Below are 23,402 nucleotides of genomic sequence, written 5' to 3'. Positions count from 1 at the left end.
AACAATGAGCTAATGAGGCGCGATTTCGCCTGAAATAGAACATGTGCTCACTCGTCAGGACACTTGTTCAGAGGAGCTAGCCAACAACACAGCTAACACAATCACTTCAAACTGAAGCTGGAAAGACTGCAAACTAGCTGCACTTTGTTTAGTTGTACCTTTTTTCAATTCACATTTCTTTGTATACATCCATAAAAATGATGCAAGCTGATTCATGAGTTCGACTGGCTGAGAAACGCTGCCTGCCTGTCTGTTTCGTCCCGACTCGTTCATTACTATGGGACAGCTGGAGATTGAATATTGAATATTGAAACAATGTTGCAAATGTCGGAGAGACAGACAGCAAGGTTTATACAAATAATTATATTTTCTTGATAAGTGCGTGAATTAGACAATTTTCCTGTCCTGCTAAGTATTCAAAATGTAACTAGTACTTTTGGGTGGCAGGGAAAATGTAAGGAGTAAAAAGTACATTATTTTGTTTAGGAATGTAGTGGAGTAAAATTTAAAATCGTCAAAAATATAAATAGTAAAGTACAGTACAGATACCCCAAAAAACTACTTAAGTAGTACTTTAAAGTACTTTACACCACTGGATTTAGCTGGTGGTAACGTGTGGAATAGACACAGGCTGGAATGCGGTTTAACCAGCGTTCAGCATTCAGGATTAGACCCACCCGTTGCCTAATTAATAAGAACAAATCCATTCATGCAATGTGCATATGATATGTTCATAGGTTAATCACCGGCAAAGCATTTTGAATAGACATATATAACCACATGTCATATCCTCATAACCATTACTTGTTTAAAAAAAAAAAAGTTAATTTTGTTATTTATACATGTAAGGACCTAAAACCGCCCCTTTTTTATATAGGGTGCTGCAGCTGATCATGTGAAAGATTGTATAAAGGTTTCATGTGAAATTTGCGTGATCGGGCGGAGACAAATTGACGTAATAAGGCAAACTGTCCAATAGCGGACTCTGTTTTGCAGCCTATATGATTCTACTGTAGTTAAATTCTAGGGATATGACCTATCGCCTCTTACTGCAGCGGTGAACAGTTAAGAAACGAAAGCTATGGGGAACTGTTGCAAATAACGATTGATAGAAGCAAGAATACATAAAACAATCTTCCTTTTGAGTTTCTCTTCTTTTGTAGTATAACGATCTACAAATTCAAATAAGGTCTGTTCAAAGAGGGGATTGCTCGAAACGAAGATAAGGGTTTGTGTAGCACGCAAGTAGACTAGCTGTCTAGCTAACGTTGCTACGGCAATCTGAATCACCGTTCTAACTGTTACTGATTGATAATCGACGTCGCTGATTTATCGAAGTGCGCAAATCGTCTTCGAAATCGGGGTGGTCGACCGTTCGCCATCCAACCCTGTCTTCCCGTTTGACGCAGTCCGAAGAGTGTACTGGTACAGAGAATGCTAAAGAATGAGTCAAAGGGATACCTTGGTTCATTTGTTTGCCGGAGGGTGAGTAGTTATTATTTGCTAGGAATAAAGTTAGGTAGTCGACATAACATTTCGTGACTGACTTTTATAGTCAAAATTAGCTTGCATGGCTATCTTGGTGAAAATAACACCCATTTATTTCCCCATTGCCATTTTTGCAAGGCGCGCGTGCATGTTACATTAGTAACTGCACTACCCGACCCATCCTCAGGCAGCAGCTAGCCAGTTGCAGTATCAAAGTAGGTACCACGGTCTAGTTAGCTAGGCGCTGGCCACTACTATTGTAGCCTAGTGTCAACACATCAGAGACATTGCAGTAGTGTCCGATGTTGACTTTTATCACACACGACATTATTTAATTTGACAGAAAACAGGTTGACACCAACGCATCACACTCCACAGTGTTCCTGGTTTGCGCTGACAGATGAGTATGCTCGTGAATGAAACATCCATGACGCACGAGCCTTTGTTGTTCTCGAGCAGCGTTTGACCGATTAGCGATAGCTATGTCGCCGAATAGCATGATAACATTTCTTGACACATTTGTTTTGCATTTTATTACCCCGACAAACCTTTATAAAACACACGGAGAATATGCCCAGGCCTATACGATTCATACATTGTATCAACTAACTTACTGCCACACCATTCCATAGACTGGATAACAAGGTCAGGTCAAAACACAGAGGTGTAATCATTATTCCGAACAGGAATAATGATGATTGCACTTTAATGATTACATTATTTCAAACAGTTGGAACGTTTTACAACTAAAACTATTGGACAAATTCAGGTAGGTCCCTCCCCGTTTTGTTCCGTCTGCTTCCGTTTAAAAAACGTTTTGCAACTAAATGTAATAAATACGCCCCTAGGTAGGCTACAATATATTAGTTTGACTGACAAACACGGTAGGCTATAAGTAAAACTCAACGCCACGATGTAATTCACATCAGCGGAGTTGAGCGGTGACTAGTGTGGGCGGACTTGGGCTCCGACCTGACATAAAATGTAGTTGTTTTTAATCGAAAACTAAGGATTTCAGCACCCCCAAAATAGCCCGCAATTATATTGCACATTAATTGTCCCGCTCTACTCCATTGTGAAGTTGTTTTACTTGGTTAAGGATAGTCTAGTTATGCATGTCAGTGAAAATATTGAGGAACAGTATTCTCCGTGAATTCTATTTCTAGCACACACATGGGGAAAAAATGGTCTCGTTTGATTTGGGCTGAAGTCTCCCAGTGTTTATTTCAAGTGTCATTCTCATTGTATAAAATAAAACGGTAAGAATGTCTCAGTTGTAACGTTGTCAACATACTACCTGCGTGTTTCCGTTCCTGTAGTCGTGTAAATTATTGGAGTCATATGTGTTACGTAATTTTCTAGCTTTGCTACATTGTAGTAGACCTTTACATTCAATACATCATGCTGACACAGGGAAGTTGAACAGGTTAAAGGGCACCTGTCTAGGCTGTGGAAAATGTACTTGTTATTTGTGTTGATTCCATGTCAGACTGCTCCAAGTAAATTGAGATTGTAGATTTCACCAATGTGCTTAGGGGCATTGAAACATGACCAATTGGTTATTAGAGCCATTCTCGCAATTGGACACTAAATATGCGTACTTATCACCGCAAATCTAATTCTAGTATACTTTTAGGCGCAAGTCTTTGGATGACACATTCAGAGGAAGACAAGATGCTGCTTGATTCCATTGTAGTGCCAGAATAGTTTTCTTCTTCTTTCCTCTTTCTTTCTTAGCTTTGTTTTCCCCTTTTTATATTGTTTACTTTGTCAGTCAGCCTCTTCTTTTCTTTCAGGCACTCTGCAAACGTTTAAAATGTCAGCATGTAAGGCCTATCTTGCCAAACCAGAATATTTTATATCTCCTTCATTGTCCTATGAAAACGCAATGTTAGGGGCACAAGTTGTGACAAAGTTACTTCAGCGAGAAGCAAATAATTACAGTCCCCTTGATATTTCTCACAACAGGGCTCAAGGCCTGTGCATGTTAACTCTTACTGCCTATTGTACACACACACACACACACACACACACACACACACACACACACACACACACACACACACACACACACACACACACACACACACACACACACACACACACACAGCAGCATGGAACAGCCTTCTGAATCTAGGCCAAAGGTCGCTCTTGCCTGTATGTGGGTTAGTCTGACAGAGAGCTCAGCCAGTCAGCACTCACCATGCTACTCACATTCACTAAACCTAACCTACAGATTATATACAATGGTGACTATTTTCAGGAACCATTCCACTATAATTGTGCCTTGTAGTGCGCATTCTACACAGCCCTGAGCCCATGTTGAGGTTCATTTGACAAATATTATTTGAAAGAGGAGCTGGGAAAGCCTGTAACCTAGCAAACACAGAAGTCACAACACATGAATAGTAACCCACTTAACTCAGGGGGGGCCAGACAGACCATGTCAAGGCATTACAGGCAAAAGGGCCAGCACCTCAGTTTGCACATTGTCACAGACAAGTTAGTCCAGTTCAAAGTCTCCCAGGCAGTGGGTTGGCCCCTGGCCATAACGGTTATCGACTATTTACAGTTGTACGTTTCATGTTCAACTCAAGCTGAATGTGTGTCAATATGCTGAACCTGACCCAGATCCAGCTGCTGCTAGCATTGAACATCAGCTGGTTGTTTCCAGAAATACCAGGTCTAGATATGGGTGTGTCTTACTCTACCTCTCCACTGCGTTGTTGGCCCCAATAAAATCAGAGTTGAATGATCCACCATTCACTTCAGGAGATTTTATGCCCATCTTAGTATCACAAAGCATCAAAACATTTTAAAAACACAAGCAACAAACTAGAATATAGCACAGAATAAAGTAGTTAGGCCTATAACTTGGCAATACAGTGGGTAGGCCTATAACTTGGTAATACAGTGGGTAGACCTATAACTTGGCAATATAGTGGGTAGGCCTATAAGTTGGCAATACAGTGGGTAGGCCTATAACTTGGTAATACAGTGGGTAGGCCTATAACTTGGCAATACAGTGGGTAGGCCTATAACTTGGCAATATAGTGGGTAGGCCTATAACTTGGTAATACAGTGGGTAGGCCTATAACTTGGCAATACAGTGGGTAGGCCTATAACTTGGCAATATAGTGGGTAGGCCTATAACTTGGCAATAGAGTGGGTAGGCCTATAACTTGGCAATATAGTGGGTAGGACTATAACTTGGCAATATAGTGGGTAGGCCTATAACTTGGCAATACAGTGGGTAGGCCTATAACTTGGCAATACAGTGGGTAGGCCTATAACTTGGCAATACAGTGGGTAGGCCTATAACTCAGTAAAAATAAAGTTTAGCACAGTATTTACTGTACTTTTGACTATTCTGACCTGCCCATCTTCCTCCCCTACTCTCTCTCTCTCTCTCTCCCCATCTAGGTGTGGGGGCACAGTGGGTGCTATTCTGACTTGTCCGCTGGAAGTAGTGAAGACCAGACTCCAGTCCTCTCATGTCACCTTTTACATCTCTGAGGTGCAGCTCAGCACCGTCAACGGGGCCAGTGTGGCCCGCATGGCCCCCCCGGGACCCTTGCACTGCCTCAAGTAAGTTCACCAACACACAGGGGTCACAGAGAATATCCTACACATTATGTGAGTTTACAGGGTTTGGTGGGTCAGTTCTATGTTCAGTTCCAGACTATTCAGGTGATGAACTGAAATGTTTGCACTTACCACAGAGAATACACACTGTCTACTCAGTGAGGCTGGAGTCAACTCTGTTTGAAGTTTAGTTCAGTTCCAGTCTATTCTTGGGATGAGTGGGTGTTTATGGACATTGCACAGACAAAAATCATGTGGGTCAAATTCCGACCCAAAACGTTCACGTGTAACCTGATAAACTCTGTTGACATCCGTGCAGGGTTTCCGTGACAATAAATGTTGGGGTCAATCTGATCTCTTATCAATTCAATTAATCAATTGAAAACTCACAACTGAATGGAATGAAAATAGAAATCATCCTAACCCTTGTACCAGCAACTGGCAAACCAACAGCAGACATTCCTCCATCATCAAACGATCGCCGACCCTCTCGGTAAGCGTTTATATCTGGCTGTTTCACTGTCAAGGCCACCTATAGTATCGTACCTGCCCTTTAATACCATTACCGAACACCCTATGACTCAAAGATGAGTTACTGTAGACGGGAGTGTTATCAGACAGAAACATGTTTCAACTTCTCCTTTTTCATGGTTACGGAGCGGCCATCTTTTATTGTCCACAAAGGTCGTTAATGAAAGAGCCTACTTTAACCCGTCTCAAAACAATTATTAAGCTAGGAGAGTCCTTCCCTGCTTTCATCATACTATGTTATGACTGAATCTTCCCTTGCATTCAGCATTTTGATCGCAGGAATATGGATATCCCATACAGGGTCCGACATTAACGATGCCCCGGGACCAGTAAAAACATGCCGGGCCAGTGGATCTTGTCAGTGCATTTTTGCATTCCAGTTCAACATTTACCTGCTCTGTCGCAGTCTACCATTGAAGACTACAGTCGTGCTTTTTGTATTTGAGCAATACGATTGGCCGTTCGTCGCTCCGAGCACTCAAGCAGTACAGAAGTTAATGCGTTAACACAGCACACTCGAGCTGTCCAGACAAGAAGACTTGCCCATCAATCAACTCGCTGAGGTTATTTTCTTTTAAGGAAAGTGATTTACAAAATGAGTTTTGAACATACTAGCAATATGCTGGCTACTGTTGATTGTCTGCCAAAAGAAAGTTCCAAAAAGACGCTTTAGCATTAGTCTTGGCTAGCCTGCTGTAGCCAGGTCTATCTCTCTTGGAACGCAGTTCTCTTAAGGGGCCGCGTCCTATTTTGAGATCAAATACAAATATTTTCAAAATGGCATACTTTACCAACAAAAATGAATACAATGCAATTCTAAAAGAATGGAGTAATGACTTACATTGCTAAATTATATTACACAGCTTTTTAATACATATCATAACCAAATGTTGCATGTCAATAGATGCATATAGAGAGAAAGGATGCCAACCTATAGGCTTTGTATGATCCCAATTAATTGAAAAACCACACCATGTCCGGGCCAGTAGAAATTCTGTTTGGGCAAGTAGATTTATGGCCAGGCCAGTGAGAGAAAAAGTTTACGTTGGACCCTGCCCACACACAACCACATAGCGAGAATAGCTTCTTGACATTATTTTGGTAAAGCACATCTCAGATTGGGGATTTAGCATTGTTTTCATAATTTCCGATTTGGCAAAAATATCCCTTATCATATTGGACAAGTACAAGTTGTTCCATTGCACACTTAAATCTGCCTCTCGCTCACTTGTAAAAATAGAAGGAGAACAGAAGGGGGAGAGGCTTAGTGTGGTTGTTTTGGTTTGTTTATACCGACAGCTGTCAACATGTCCTCATCTCAAATATTCCCCACCGAGGGGCCTGGAGGCACAACCTGTTTCACAACTGGCGTTATGAAGGGAGCATACAGTAAGTGAGGGGTAATGGAGGCTTGAGCGTATTACCTAAAAACACTGGGCCATAGACCTTGTAGTTGTATGGGCATACAGTGCATTCGGAAAGTATTCAGACACCTTTACCTTTTCTAGATTTTGTTACATTAAAGCCTTATTGTAAAATGGATTAAATCATTTTTTCCCCTCAACAATCTACACACTATACCCCATAATAACAAAGCAAAAACGTTTTTTTAAAGAAATTTTTGCAAATGTATTAAAAATGGAAATTCAGACCCTTTACTCAGTACTTTTTGAAGCACCTTTGGCAGTGATTACAGCCTCAAATCTTCTTGGGTATGACGCTACAAGCTTGGCACACCTGTATATGGGGAGTTTATCCAATTGTTCTCTGCAGATCCTCTCAAGCTCTGTCAGGTTGGATGGGGAGCGTCGCTGCACAGCTATTTTCAGGTCTCTCCAGAGATGTTCGATCGGCTTCAAGTCCGGACTCTGGCTGGGCCACTTAAGGACATTCAGAGACTTGTCCCAAAGCCACTCTTGCATTGTCTTAGCTGTGTGCTTAGGGTCGTTGTCCTGTTGGAAGGTGAACTTTTGCCCCAATCTGAGAACCTGCTCCAGAGCGCTCAGGACTTCATCAAGGATGTCTCTCTACTTCGCTCCGTTCATCTTTGCCTCGATCCGGTCTAGTCTCCTAGTGCCTGCCACCGAAAAACATCCCCACTGCATGATGCTGCCACCAACATGCTTCACCGTAGGGATGGTGGCAGGTTTCCTCCAGACGTGACGCTTGGCATTCAGGCCAAACCGTTCAATCCTGGTTTCATGATTGGGAGTCCCATAGGACGGCGCACAATTGGTCCAGCGTCGTTCGGGTTTGGCCAGTGTAGGCCGTCATTGTTTTATTTAACTAGGCAAGTCAGTTACAATCAACAAACCAGAGAATCAAACTCTAAGCGGGCTGTCATGTGCCTTTTAACTGAGGAGTGGCATCCGTCTGGCTACACTACCAGAAAGGCCTGATTTGATGGGGTGCTGCAGGGATGGGTGTCCTTCTGGAAAGTTCTCCCATCTCCACAGAGGAACTCTGGAGCTCTGTCAGAGTGACCATCGGGTTCTTGGTTAGACTGACCATTGGGTTCTTGGTCACCTCCCTGATCAAGGCTCTTCTCCCCCGATTGCTCAGTTTGGCCGGGTGGCCAGCTCTAGGAAGAGTCTTGGTTTAAAACTTCTTCCATTTAAGATTGATGGAGGCCACTGTGTTCTTAGGGACCTTCAATGCTGCAGAAATGTTTTGGTACCCTTCTCCAGATCTGTGCCTCGACACAATCCTGTCTTGGTGCACTACGGACAATTGCTTCGACCTCATGGCTGATATGCACTGTCAACTGTGGGACCTTATATAGACAGGTGTGTACCCTTTCAAATCATGTCCAATGAATTGAATTTACCACTGGTGTACTCCAAGTTGTAGAAACATCTCAAGGATGATCAATGGAAACAGGATGCACCTGAGCTCAATTTCGAGCCTCATAGCAAAGGGTCTGAATACTTACGTAAATAAGATATCTGTTTTTTATTTTGAATACATTTGCAAATATGTTTTTGCTTTGTCATTATGGGGTATTGTGTGTAGACATAAAAAATGTATAAATTTTAGAATAAGGTGGTAACGTAACCGTGGAATAAAGGAAGGGGTCTGAATACTTTCTGAATTAACTGTATTTGTGGGTCTCAATGAAATACATTGTCAGAGAATCACGTGGCAGTTATCTTTTCAAGGAAATTAAATATTACACTAGTTTAGTACAGTGTCTGAAAATAAATATTGATAAAGATGTGGAGGGTGCTCAACCAATGTGAGTCAAGGTGCAAAACATTTAAAAAAAAATCCTAATTGAAAAGAAAAAGGTGCAACGTGCACATAGGTTAGGTTTCTATGATTAGCAAGCGTTGCGCCTTTTCATTTTCAGTAAATATCGATTTCCCGTTTATTTGTCTCTGCCTGCAAATCATCTTCTTAAAGGCAGGCTATATCCTATATGCAAAGCGTAGCTCAAGGGAAAGTGCAAGTGTCTGCTGTCATCATTCTTGCTGCTTCGAGTTCAGTAGCTATATATGCAAGATCAGGTGCCCGTGTGGTCTCAATTAAATAGAGTAGGCTATATCCTACGCATGGACGGAGAGGCACGGGACAGTTATCTTTTCAAGGAAATGTACTTCCTAAATATGATTAGGCTATAGTTGACTACATTGCCTAGAAATAAATATTGATCATCCAGATTTTTCTTGGTCTGAATAAATAAAACGTAGCTCAAGAGAAATTGCAAGTCTCTTCAACCCCTTAGAGACGATTTCTGCAGCCCCGCTGAATTTTATTTGGCGTAATAAAAAACATCAAAATCCGTCTGTTTAAGCTAGAGATTGCATTGGATGAGTCTCAAACGACCGCGTCCGCCGATGTTGCCCTTCCGCATCTGCGGTGAAAGGTGGCAGAGCAACAGTGGTGTTTTGTCAGACCACGAGACATCCTTTAGCGCCTGGAACGGTTTGGCCCCAAAAATATTATGACACCTCTATTCGCTGATATAGCCCAGTAATACCGACAGCCTAATATAATTGGCCACGAGAATTTCTGGTAATTTAACCTATTTCTATGGTATTTTTTTCTAATTTTGATGTTGCCTATAGGGCAGAAAATTGCTGGGACTATGGCTGCCAAGTGAGCTGCGTCACAGGTGCCTAAAATAACATTGCGGGACTGCGATTGGGTTCGGGACCAGTTCTTGCGGTAGCGGGTTGGAGTCGGACAGAAAGCCAGCGGGTGCGGAATGAAAAGCTGCGGGCGGGAGCAGGATGAATAAATCCATCCCACCCAGACCTCTAGCTGGAGGCTTGGTTCTGTCTTAACACAGCTCCGCTGCAGTGTTCTTGGGCCTGCTTCTCCCCCATCTTTCCCTCAGTCAACCTCCATGCTTCTGCCCTCAGGAAGCACTAGCTGAAACCCAACACCACCACTAGGCAGCACAGGGAGAAAAACCCTGCAGAAGTGGGTCACCACTTACGCAGTGCAGGCCAAATCCCATTTAGAACCCAGTAGTTCTGTATGAGCTGAGCTCTGTGGCTGAGTAGATATGAGAGAAGACGCTGTAAGTCTTCTAGGATTGTATTCATAGTTGAATTCACAGTTGAATCTAGAGTACTTAATCCTTGATATAAAGCTATTTCAAAGCAGTGCGCGTGTGCTATGTCGATGGAGTAGGTTAATAGTGGAATAACCTTGGCTTGAATTCAGGCTAGTGATTCCTAGGGTGTAGAGTAGCAGCGATGTCAGGAAATGGGGTAACATTTTGTCATGGAGCTCATACACTGAGTGGACAAAACATGACACAGATTGACCAGGTGAATCCAGGTGAAAGCTCTGATCTCTTATTGATGTCACTTGTTAAATTCTCTTTGATCAGTGTAGATGAAGGGGAGGAGACAGGTTAAATAAGGACTTTTAAGCCTCGAGACAGTTGCGACATGGATTGTGTCTGTGTGCCATTCAGAGGGTGAATGGGCAAGTGAAAATATTTAAGTGCCTTTGAACATGTTATGATAGTAGGTGCCAGGTGCACCAGTTTGAGTGTGTCAAGAACTGCAAAGCTGCTGGGGTTTTCATGCTCAACAGTTTCCTGTGCGAATCAAAAATGGTCCACCACCCAAAGGACATCCAGCCGACTTGACACAACTGTGGGAAGCATTGGAGTCAACATTGGCCAGCATGCCTGTGGAACGATTTCCATGCCCTGACGAATTGAGGCTGTTCTGAGGACGAAAGGAAGGTGTTCATGTTTTATACACTCAGTGTATAGGCTAATGACACTATAAACACAGCATGAGCACAATCCTCAGCCTTTACCATGTTACATAGAGCAGCTACTCGCACTGCGTGCCCTTACAATGTCATGTTGTCTCCATTGGAGGCCTGCTATCTATCTTTACTGTTTGGCAAGCCGCCTAATGCCACTCTCTTATCGCTCATCATGACACAACATACGTATCAGGTATATTGCCCTGTAGTACATTTCCACTCGTTTTAAATCCCCATAATGTCCCAATGTCACACTCCCACGTACGAATGCTGAGATGCGTCATCTAATCGACTGCGTCATCAGTAATATTGATCCGTTTTTACATGTTTTTGGTTCTTTCCATTTGTGACTAATATTGTAATAAACTGATGCGTTTATGGTCCATTTCCTGATACTGTGTGTTATTGCAAAATGGGACATAAATGCATCGGTATATTAGTCACAAATGGAAGATTTTAGGCAAAGGGCGATGTGCTATGATCATGGCAGTATGATTATCCACGTTGGCACTAGCCTACGACTGGAGCACTGTCTTAAATATCAATCTTTTCTTATGTTTCAGCATAATGAATAATTAGTACTTTGATTCAGCACTATGCTAACAATCAACGCCTCTCTCTCTCTCCCTCCCTCTACAGGTTGATACTGGAGAAGGAGGGACCCCGCTCGCTTTTCAGAGGGCTGGGGCCCAACCTGGTGGGTGTGGCTCCTTCAAGGTATGACCTCACTTGTGCAATAATTATCCTTCCTGTTGTGGCTTCTGCTGTTATTTTCTGTCGTTCTGTGTAGGCTACTTCATGGAGCTTTCTTCTGGAAACTGCAGATTTAAACGTGGGTGGCGATGTACATTTTATATTCTATTCAGCTGGGAAACGGAGATAATTATGTTTGTCTTTGGTTTTCCATTATTTGACCTTGGCGAAACCTCCGCTTCAGAATCCTTTTTTTTTAACCACAACCCTCATCGAAGGACAAGATGATTATCATAATTTACATTCTTTTTCATCACACCACACAGAACATAATCTTTGTCCATGAAAAGAACAATACATGATTGCTACCGAATCTCAGTAAAATTCCGCTCCTGCCCCGTTCTCATTTTCCACCTCCACCGGGGCATTATTCATTCTCCCTAGTGGTAGAACCCAGACGGAAAGGAGACCGTTCTAAGTGTGAGCCATATTACGCAACAGCAGCCTCCGGGGTCTAGTCTCTGTTAATCAGAGTCACTGTGAGCAGAGCAGCGGCCGTCCACTGGGGCTGCTGCTGGGTCATGTGACTGATGGTGTCGCTGCCGTAGCATCGCAATGCAGCGACACCATTGGCCGGCTCTGTTGTTGTGTGTTAATCTCCCCTTCCCTGGATGAGATGGTTCTTTCTGTCTCTGTTTATTTTACACATTTGTTTTTATCTCTATCTGCGTTTCTCTCTTTACCTTTCTGCATGTAGATTATCTCTCTCTCATTCTGTTTCTCTCACCTTCTCTGTGGGGCGTTAAATGCCCTTTGACGGTCTGCCCTGTTTCCGGCTGTGTATTTTGTCTGTCTAGGCTGTGCCTGTGAGTATGCAGAGTCTGAATAGAGTGTGTGTCTGTTTTCCCGTCCTCTGTGGAGTGAGCTGCTCTCCCTAGCTGTGGCGGCTGGCTGCCTCGTGACGGGCAGGGAAGAGTGGGGATGTTATATAAAATCTAACTCAACACTGCAGGAGAGCGAGACCAACAGCAGGGAACACTAAACCTGAGCATGCACACGCCTTTGCTAGCACTGCAGGACACGAGAGAGGGAGGTAGTGAGAGAAAGGGGAAAGACTGACCTGAGCTCAGACTGCCTTGGAAAAATACTGAGGAGGAAAGCGTGAGAAATGCAAGGGGAGAGAAATCAAACTGCAGGGTTCCTCAATGCTGGACTGGGACAGAGCAAAAAACACAACTCTTCACCAATACCGCACCAATTGACACTAACCAGGCTTTGCTTACAGTAACACAGCAGGACACCTCATCTAACCAGGCTTTGCCAACAGTAACACAGCAGGACACCTCATCTAACCAGGCTTTGCCTACAGTAACACAGCAGGACACCTCATCTAACCAGGCTTTGCCTACAGTAACACAGCAGGACACCTCATCTAACCAGGCTTTGCCAACAGTAACACAGCAGAACACCTCATCTAACCAGGCTTTGCCTACAGTAACACAGCAGGACACCTCATCTAACCAGGCTTTGCCTACAGTAACACAGCAGGACACCTCATCTAACCAGGCTTTGCCAACAGTAACACAGCAGGACACCTCATCTAACCAGGCTTTGCCAACAGTAACACAGCAGAACACCTCATTTAACCAGGCTTTGCCTACAGTAACACAGCAGGACACCTCATCTAACCAGGCTTTGCCGACAGTAACACAGCAGGACACCTTTTAATCTAACCAGGCTTTGCCGACAGTAACACAGCAGGACACCTTTTAATCTAACCGGGCTTTGCCTACAGTAACACAGCAGGACACCTCATCTAACCAGGCTTTGCCGACAGTAACACAGCAGGACACCTTTTAATCTAACCGGGCGTTGCCTACAGTAACACAGCAGGACACCTCATCTAACCAGGCGTTGCCTACAGTAACACAGCAGGACACCTCATCTAACCAGGCTTTGCCTACAGTAACACAGCAGGACACCTCCTCATCTAACCAGGCTTTGCCTACAGTAACACAGCAGGACACCTCCTCATCTAACCAGGCTTTGCCTACAGTAACACAGCAGGACACCTCATCTAACCAGGCTTTGCCTACAGTAACACAGCAGGACACCTCATCTAACCAGGCTTTGCCTACAGTAACACAGCAGGACACCTCCTCATCTAACCAGGCGTTGCCTACAGTAACACAGCAGGACACCTCCTCTAACCAGGCGTTGCCTACAGTAACACAGCAGAACACCTCATCTAAACAGGCTTTGCCTACAGTAACACAGCAGGACACCTCCTCTAACCAGGCTTTGCCTACAGTAACACAGCAGGACATCTAACCAGGCTTTGCCGACAGTAACACAGCAGAACACCTCATCTAACCATGCTTTGCCTACAGTAACACAGCAGGACACCTCATCTAACCAGGCGTTGCCTACAGTAACACTGCTACTGTGTGCTCTGGCTGTGGAAAGGTAATGGCTGATTTGTCTCCCCTTGGCAGCACGGCTGCCGAGCTGAGCATCTTGTTGGCCATTAGAGCATGGCTGGATGGTTGGCTGGGCCGTCAGCTGTTCATCCAGAGCACAGCACACACTCAGCATCACAGGCTTTAAATCAGTCCATTTCACCATCACTAAGGTCGGCTGTTGCGTAATGCTTACCCTCTGACAAACGCACACTGAGGGCGACGTGAGCGAGCCAAGTGCAGGTGGGTCGTTGGTTGTAAACCCCCACAGTGGAAATGTCTACTTGAGTAATCCTGTGATTTGAGTTAAGTAGAGAGAGTAGGAGTTGCAAGCGCAATAAATCTGCAGCTAGAGCAGGGCATGTGATCTGGGAGTGGGGTGAGTTGAGATGTACGCGCTACGCAGGAACCCTCCTAATGGACCATTATATAGGCCTAGATGGAGGCTTAATGTGGGTTGGGGACACAGACACAACTACCCAAATGAAGGCAACTGGTTTCAGTGAAAATCGCTCATGTCATCAGTCCCAGGCCATTTACCCCGTGTCAATTTGGACAGACGGGACGCTGCCTGTCATTTATACTGTGCTATTTTGCCCTAAATCTCACAAGAAGGAAACATGTTTTTTGTTTACTGTGTTGGTATCGACTATCGTGACCCAAGAAAATATTTATTGGAAACGGCCCAGAATTCCGGTGTTGTTACCGATTGATTCACGGTATTCTTAGCTCCCGTCAATTCCCTCCTGTTTCCACAGAGCCATCTACTTTGCAGCCTACTCCACTGCCAAGGAGAAGCTGAACGGTGTGTTTGAGCCTGACTCCACGCAAGTCCACATGGTGTCTGCAGGCCTAGCAGGTAACAGTCGTTCCACAACCCCCCCTCCCCCCTCCCCCTCGGCTGTCTATAACATCTGGTCAGTGCAGTTTCTACTGGTTGTTGCTGCTTTCAAAGCTCACTTGTTTAGACAATTGATTTCCAGCTACTTATTTCATTTTGACGGATTACATAGAAACACCAAGGGGATATTGTTTCTTTTTTTAATATTTATTTTATGTTTTAAAGTAACATATTTTAATTTAATGAAATAGATTACATTGTGTTATGGGGTGTATGGAGTTGCTGTTTTCATTTGAAGATAATTAAATGTTTTAGAAACATTTCTCTAGCTTATAGCCAGCTACAGCTATGTGCTAGACATTGCCACTATATGGTATACCTTGATGTGGACATTTTCTTGTTTTGAATATCAACCACAGATGGTTTGTCCGAAAGCACAATTGAAGACTTTCAGGATCAAACGGTCCCTTTGACAACTACAATAAACCCCATTTTATATTTATAGTGACAGTGAAGAGGTTACGGCTTATTCTGCCCTTCAATATTGCAGTTCTTAAGTTAGATGTGAACAGAAACGTTTTGTCAAAGCACTTAGAAAATACCAAAAAAAAGTGTGAAAAAGACAAAGCACACAGTTAACTGTTGCATTTTGTACTAACTTCCTCTATTCATATATTTAACTGCTCTCTCTCTCTCAATAGCTTTTCCACTCAGCGAATAGACCCACTGACCAACAACTGCTTTGTCTTTAACCTACAATGATATACAGCCAACATGGCAGAGGCTCAACATTTTACTACATACCACTATAATACTTACCAGTAGCTAGCTGGCTGGTCCAGCAATTTGATAAAAGAAACATCCTCAAAGTTTGGGTTGTGCTTTCTGTCCCACCCCCACTTCCCCCAGTTATTTTTCTCCTTTCCCCGTTTCTTCATTTGTCGTCTCTTTTGAGGCTCTTCGGAGGACCCTAAATCGTGTTGACGTACCAGTTGGTTGCTAAACAGTGAGTGTGGCCCTTCACGCGCTGTCTGTGCTGTGTGTGTGTGTGTGTGTGTACAGTAGTAAAGGGCCCCAGGGTGCTAACATGTCAGGGGCCTCACTGCGGGAGGTCTCCTCGCCTCGCGGCTACACGCCGGCCGGACGTTGTTGGGCGGACGCCTCAGGTAGCACCCCATTTCCTTTCACTGGTATGACCATTATGCTAATGATGATGATGATGCTATTGATGCTAGTAATAATGATGATGCTGATGATAGGTCACGGACAGCTGGTTTGCAGCTCTCGTATCTCCTGTAACAATGTGATTGCGCCGCCTTGATACACTGCCCCCTCCCCCTCTTACCAGCCTGTTACACCCCCCCCACCCCCCCACTGTAAAAAATAAATTAACAACACACCCACTTTGATTTTCCTTTAAATCGGCATATGAAGGGAAATGCTAACCTTGTCACTATTAGAGGTTTGAGTGTCCTTATTTGGCTTGTCCATTCAACATCGTTAGTCTTGAACAGCGAACACAGCAGACGTAGTAAATATATGTAGTTCACGTGTGATTCAGCTATGTACGTCCGCCCTCTAACGGGAGCTCTCCACTGTGCCTTCAGTGCCCTAAATATGGCACCCTTGTAACACGCATGTACGGTGGCGTCCGAAATGATTGACACCCTTGATATAGATGAGCAATTATGACTGTAAAATAAATAATTGAAATACTGCGCTATATTGTATGCTAAAAAAAATGCAATTGCTGAGAATTTTTATTTTTTACCAAGTAATACTCAAAAGGTAGGGGTCAAAATTGACACTCATAAATATTCTTATAAATAAAATAGTCAGAAGTTTATTATTTGGCTCCATATTCCTAGCACGCAATTACTACATCAAGCTTGCTTCCAATTTGTTGGGAGCATTTGCTTGTTTGTTTCGGGTTGTGTTTCAGATTATTTTGTGACCAATAGAAATGAATTGAAATGAATTGCTACCAGGATTACGGATAATCCTGAATGAATCGTGAATAATGATGAGTGACAAAGTTAGAGAGTCAAAGATCCTCTATCATGTATTTTAATAGAGGGCTCCATTCAGCTTAAAGCACACTGCATTACAGCAGATGACTGCAGTAATAACACTGGAACTAAGCCACACCATTGAATTTGTTTAGATATGAAACAAAGGGGCCCAGCAGGAAAAGGCTGACTGACACTCCAGTAAAAAAAAAGAAAGGAAAATGACTGTTTGCGACATCAGGCCTCCACACAATCCTTCGTCCAACATACTATCAGACCCGATTGGTGGTATTCTTGAATTGGCATATCACAAAACAGAGATAAACAAATCAGACCTTCTAAGTTAGTCATTCATAGACTATATTAATAAATATGATAATATATGCCATTCTTTATAAACCAGCTTGACAAGGTTAGCATTTCAACCCTCTCTTGCACTACTTGACCTTTTTTTATTATGACTGTTGACGTTGTCCCCAATTATTTATTTTTTGACCCCATTGCTCCTGTTTTAAAATCAATAAAAGTGATTATGGTAATGATACGATGGTACACAAGGAATGCCACCTGTAGCATCAGCTAAGAAAAGAATTGAAAGAAAATATTGGATTCTTATTGTGTACCTCGCATGTTTATTTGTTTTGTCCTGCACATCATTTGAATTCTACCAGAGGGCTGATGTTCCGTTTACGACAGACTTGCATTTTTCTCTCTCTTTCCCTTACCAAGAAAGACATACCTGACAAAACATAGGGGAGAGAAACGACACGAGACGTCCTCTTGCATTTAAAGCAGGTGTGGGTCGGGAAAGGTCACGGGGCCGGGGGAAGAGATGGGGTGTGACCCCTTTCTCCTCTCACCTTTAGTTGTTGGTTTAACAAAATGGCGGGTACAAATGTGGGAGTGGGGAGGTTAGGGGGATCTTACCTGTTTATATAACAAGTGGGGGTTGGGAGTGATGCATTTCCCCCCTATTTTACCTGTTGAAAAAAAAGTGGGATTAGGTAGGATTGGTAAATTTCCTCTCCCATCTATGCTTTTGTGGGTGGGTGGGTTGGTTGGTTGACTGCTGCCTGTGTGTGACTGTGGTACAGAAAAGCCTGTGTCTATTTTAGGGCTTTACTGTAGCTTTCACCCCTGCGTGAGGGGGGGACAGCCCCAGCCACCTCAGCCCCCTCCCCATATCTGCAGGCTTCTAGCTGCAGCTGTGAGGCGGAGTAGCTTTGCCCCTACTCTGTGAGTACATGCCATAGACGCTATCTCTTCTTCCTCTTCTTCCGCAGACTTTTCATCCTCTTCACGCAGTTGCCTTAGGACTGTTTCCCTTGAGACAGTAGAGGCTCTAGATTGAGACTGTACTGTAGAACTTGTTTAAAGAAGATGCTATCGTCCATTTTAGCTGTTGGCGCAACGTAGCGACTCATATGTATATTACTATTCGTTTTCCAATGGTCTTGTTTGACTTCTGTTGTTTAGAGATTAAAGTGTCTCAACCACAACGGCACAAAGCACACGTGATGTGCCAGATTTCTGTCCGTCTTTAAATATGCACACCTTATTGTCACACTAGCATTACCGGCACCGTACACATTTGTCGTATACCTTGTAAAGTGTATGACATAAAGTGTAACATACTGACTTGATGCATTGTCAGGGGATTCATTGGTCTCTCGGATTGAAAACTAATTCAGACCCAAATTAGTATAAGCAACTTATTAATAACATAAAAATAATACATGTTTTGGTGTCACTTATATACAGTACCAGTCAAAATTTTGCACACAACTAGACATTCAAGGGTTTTTCTTTTCTTTTTTACTATTTTCTACATTGTAGAATAGTAGTGAAGACATCAAAACTATGAAATAACACATATGGAATCATGTAAAGTGTTAAACAAATCAAAATATATTTTAGATTATTCAAAGTAGCCACCCTTTTGTCTTTGAGAGCTTTGCACACTCTTGGCATTCTCTCAACCAGCTTTACCTGGAATGCTTTTCCAACAATCTTGAAGGAGTTCCCACATGTGCTGAGTACTTGTTGGCTGCTTTTCCTTCACTCTGCGGTCCAACTCATCCCAAACCATCTCAATTGGGTTGAGGTCGTGTGATTGTGGAGGCCAGGTCATCTGATGCAGCACATCATCACTCTCCTTCTTGGTCAAATAGCCCTTGCACAGCCTGGAGGTGTGTTGGGTCATTGTCCTGTTGAAAAACAAATGATACTCCCACAAAGCGCAAACCAGAAGGGATGGCATATCGCTGCAGAATGCTGTGGTAGCCATGCTGGTTAAGTGTGCCTTGAATAAAAAAAAATCACCAACAGTGTCACCAGCATAGCACCACTACATCACACCTCTTCCTCCAGACTTCACGGTGGAAACCACACGTGTAGAGATCATCCGTTCACCTACTCTGCGTCTCACAAAGACATGGCGGTTGATCTCAAATCTCAAATTTGGACTCCTCAGACCAAAGGACAGATTTCCACCAGTCTAATGTCCATTGCTCGTGTTTCTTGGCCCAAGCAAGTCTCTTCTTCTTATCGGTGTCCTTTAGTAGTGGTTTCCTTGCAGCAATTCGACCATGAATTTCACGCAATCTCTCTGAACAGTTGTTGAGATGTGTTGGTTACTTGAACTCTGAAGCATTTATTTGGGCTGCAATGTCTGAGGCTGGTAACTCTAATGAACGTATCCTCTGCAGCAGATAGCTCTGGCTCTTCCTTTCCTGTGGCCGTCCTCATGAGAGCCAGTTTCATCATGGCGCTTGATTGGTTTTTACGACTGCACTTGAAGAAACTTTAAAAGTTATTGAAATTTTCCGAATTGACTGACATTAATGTCCTAAAGTATTATTTGAGCTGTTCTTGCCATAATATGGACTTTGTCTTTACCAAATAGGGCTATCTTCTGTATACCACCTCTACCTTGTCACAACACAACCAATTAGGCTTTTAACGCATTAAGAAGGAAAGAAATTCCACAAATTAACTTTTAACAAGGCACACCTGTTCATTTAAATGCATTCCTGGTGACTACCTCATAAAGCTAGTTGAGAGAATGCCAAGCGTGTGCAAAGCGGACAAAGCAAAGGATGGCTACTTTGAAGAATCATAAATATAAAATATATTTTGATTTAACACTTGTTTGGTTGCTACATGATTCCATATGTGTTATTTCATAGTTTATGAATACACTTTTTTTATTCTACATTGTAGAAAATAGTAAAAATAAAGAAAAACCCTTGAATTAGTAGGTGTGTCAACTTTTGACTGGTACTGTATGTACTCAGTGCATTCGGAAAGTATTCAGACTCCTCGACTTTTTCCACATTTTGATACGTTGCACAGCCTTATTCTAACCCATAATGACAAAGCGAAAGCAGTTTTTTTACAAATATTTTTGCACATGTATTAACAATAAACAAATACCTTATTTACATAAGTATTCAGACCCTTTTGTATGAGACTCCAATTGATCTCAGGTGCATCCTGTTTCCATTGATTATCCTTGATGTTAAGTCAATCTGTGGTAAATTAAAATGGACATGATTTGGAAAGGCACACACCTGTCTAATATAAAGGTCCCACAGTTGACAGTGCATGTCAGAGCAAAAACCAAGCCATGAGGTCAAAGGAATTGTCCGTAGAGCTCCAAGACAGGATTGTGTCAAGTCACAGATCTGGGGAAGGGTACCAATAAGTTTCTGCAGCATTGAAGGTCCCCAAGAACACATTGCCCTCCATTATTCTTAAATGGAAGAAGTTTGAAACCACCAAGACTCTTCCAAGAGCTGGCCGCCCGGCCAAACTGAGCATTCCGGGAAGAAGGGTCCCCGGGAGGTGACCAAGAACCCAATGGTCACTCTGACAGAGCTCCAGAGTTCCTTTGTGGAGATGGGAGAACCTTCCAGAAGGGCAACCATCTATGCAGCACTCCACCAATCAGGCCTTTATGATAGACTGGCCAGACGGAAGCCACTCCTCAGTAAAAGACACATGACAGCCCGCTTGAAGTTTGCCAAAAGGCACCTAAGACTCAGACAATGAGAAGCAAGATTCTCTGGTTTGATGAAACCAGGATTGAATGTTTTTCAGCGGCAGGGACTGGGAGACTAGTCAAGATCGAGGGAAATATGAACGGAGCAAAGTACAGAGAGAGATCCTTGACGAAAACCTGCTCAGGACCTCAGACTGGGGCGAAGGTTCACCTTCCAATAGGACAACAACCCTAAGCACACAGCCAAGACAATGCAAGAGAGGCTTCGGGACAAGTTTCTGAATGTCGCTGAGTGGCCCAGCCAGAGCCTGGACTTGAACCCGATTTGAACATGTCTGCAGAGACCTGAAAATAGATGTATGGTGACGCTTCCCATCCAACCTAACAGAGCTTGAGAGGATCTGCAGAGAACAATTGGATAAACTCCCCAAATACAGGTGTGCCAAGCTTGTAGCGTCACACCCAAGAAGACTCGAGGCTGTAATCGCTGCCAAAGGTGCTTCAACAAAGTACTGAGTAAAGGGTCTGAATACTTATGAAAATTTGATATTTTATTAGCAAAAATGTCTAAACCTGTTTTTGCTTTGTTATTGTGTGTGTGGAGAAAAAACAATTTATTCCATTTTAGCATAAGGCTGTAACAAAATGTGGGAAAAGTCGAGGGGTCTAAATTCTTTCCCGAATGCACTGTGTGTACATACACGCACGCACGCCTAGTTCCCCTGGGGAATACCACTCGACCTCCTCTACTCAGAGATATTCAGTTATTCCTCTTAGGTCCTCTTGAATAATTCAAGAAAGCCAGACTCCATTTTGTTTCCTCATGGTCCGTGGCAACCGATGAGGCCTTCAGCTGAGGCTCACACCATGACGACACAGCACAGTTATTTATATATAGGCCTACTGTAGGGCTGAGCTCTCCCCATCTGGGAGCTATCTACTAATGTTCACATTAAATGTACAACATTCATTGACTCATTTATATGGTAGTCCTTTATCAGGCCCTCTTAACCAGAGTGAATAATAATATGAATTGAGGCTGTACAATGGAATAGCACTGTATTTCTATACTGCCTGTTCTGTACATGAGATTCAGGCCCATCTTGTTTCTACATTTATGATTTAATTACAGACAAATCTTAGATATATTTGTTACAACTTCTAGATATGATAATGAGGAATGTTAGATACTTTGAGTAGGCTACATCTTTAAGCTGAGTTTTTGCCCATGCTGTAATACAATCTTGATGAGGAATCCTGTGAGGACAAACAGTCTGCCTTAATCAAACGTAATGAAGTTCATTTTTATATACTCTCTGGCCTGATTCCGGAATACCGGCGATAAGGAAAGGTTTCACGAGATTGCCAATACGTAAATAAACAGCTCATAAACGCAGCTTAAAGATGTCAACAATGCTTTTACACACTGTGGCCAGTTGAGAAGGAAAGTAGCTTCGTGTAGAATTCACCGGGGTTGTATTTCACAAACGCAGGATCGATAGATTGGCCAGGACTCAGGTTTAACTCGTACTTTTTCTAGTTCAAAAGCCAGCTTAAGTTTAATGTCATTTGGTTGGCTTACTGCGAGTATTGAGTCGGTAATATCATTCCCGATATTCAAGTTTTTCTTTCTTTATCATCCAGGAAATGTTGTTAGCTGGCCAACTCCTTGGTGGTGCTTTGTGAAATATCCCCCCCCCCCGTAGGCCAGTATATATCTTTGTCCTTGGATAGGCTGTCTTTCACACTGTGTCACCCTCCTCGTCTGAACCTCTGAACTCTTCTTCCCAGGGTTCACTGCTATCACTGCAACCAATCCCATCTGGCTGATAAAGACCCGGTTGCAACTGGATGCCAGGTAAGCACTTAGCAGGGAGTCTGAATCTAGGCCATCAGCCGATTTAATTTTTAAAAAGTTAGTTTTTCCCTTAGCTTATGTTATTCCCCAGCTGTTTCATATTTTACTGGTTCTCTAACTATGTTATGGGTTGTCATGCTTATTTGACTAGTTTCATATTGCATTGACTCATGGTACTAGGGGAAAGGGTGTTATTCTGAGTAGTATTGCATATACTTTATTGGACTTTGCAAATCCCTTTTCAATTATTACTTGCCAAATATTTCCTGTTTACTATATGATCAAATATCCTTTTGCATACCTTTTTTGCCATGTTCAACTATTAATTTACTCACCCGCTACATGTTTTTACCACAGGAACCGTGGCGAGCGGCGCATGAATGCCTTCGAGTGCATGCGGCGGGTCTACCAGACGGAGGGATGGCGTGGCTTCTACCGCGGTATGTCTGCCTCGTACGCCGGCATCTCCGAGACAGTCATCCACTTTGTCATCTACGAGAGCATCAAGCGCAAGCTGATGGAGTCCAAGGCCCAGGCCAGCATGGATCAGGACGAGGATGAGTCGGTGAAAGACGCCTCAGATTTTGTGGGTATGATGCTGGCAGCCGCCACGTCCAAGACCTGCGCCACCTCCATTGCCTACCCCCACGGTATGCACCTACACCTTCCATTTCTACTTATTATGTAACCTTAAAGAATAAAT

The 23,402-nt window shown here is 43.2% G+C and overlaps 1 protein-coding gene across 1 annotated transcript in view; it reads left to right on the top strand.

The window, feature by feature from the left end:
* Window positions 1-1,008: 1,008 nt before the first annotated feature.
* Window positions 1,009-23,402, top strand: part of LOC129814298 (solute carrier family 25 member 36-A) — a 29,611-nt gene continuing 7,217 nt past the window's right edge. Inside the window, exons 1-6 of the mRNA XM_055867336.1 lie at window positions 1,009-1,485; window positions 4,912-5,076; window positions 11,476-11,553; window positions 14,747-14,847; window positions 22,633-22,699; window positions 23,057-23,349. Coding sequence (XP_055723311.1) covers window positions 1,445-1,485; window positions 4,912-5,076; window positions 11,476-11,553; window positions 14,747-14,847; window positions 22,633-22,699; window positions 23,057-23,349 — 745 coding nt within the window. The 5' untranslated portion in view covers window positions 1,009-1,444. The remainder of the gene's footprint in view (window positions 1,486-4,911; window positions 5,077-11,475; window positions 11,554-14,746; window positions 14,848-22,632; window positions 22,700-23,056; window positions 23,350-23,402) is intronic.

Source organism: Salvelinus fontinalis, chromosome 17 (genome assembly GCF_029448725.1).
Source record: "Salvelinus fontinalis isolate EN_2023a chromosome 17, ASM2944872v1, whole genome shotgun sequence".
In the NCBI taxonomy this organism is placed as follows: Eukaryota; Metazoa; Chordata; class Actinopteri; order Salmoniformes; family Salmonidae; genus Salvelinus; species Salvelinus fontinalis.
This window is presented reverse-complemented; position numbering and strand designations above follow the sequence as displayed.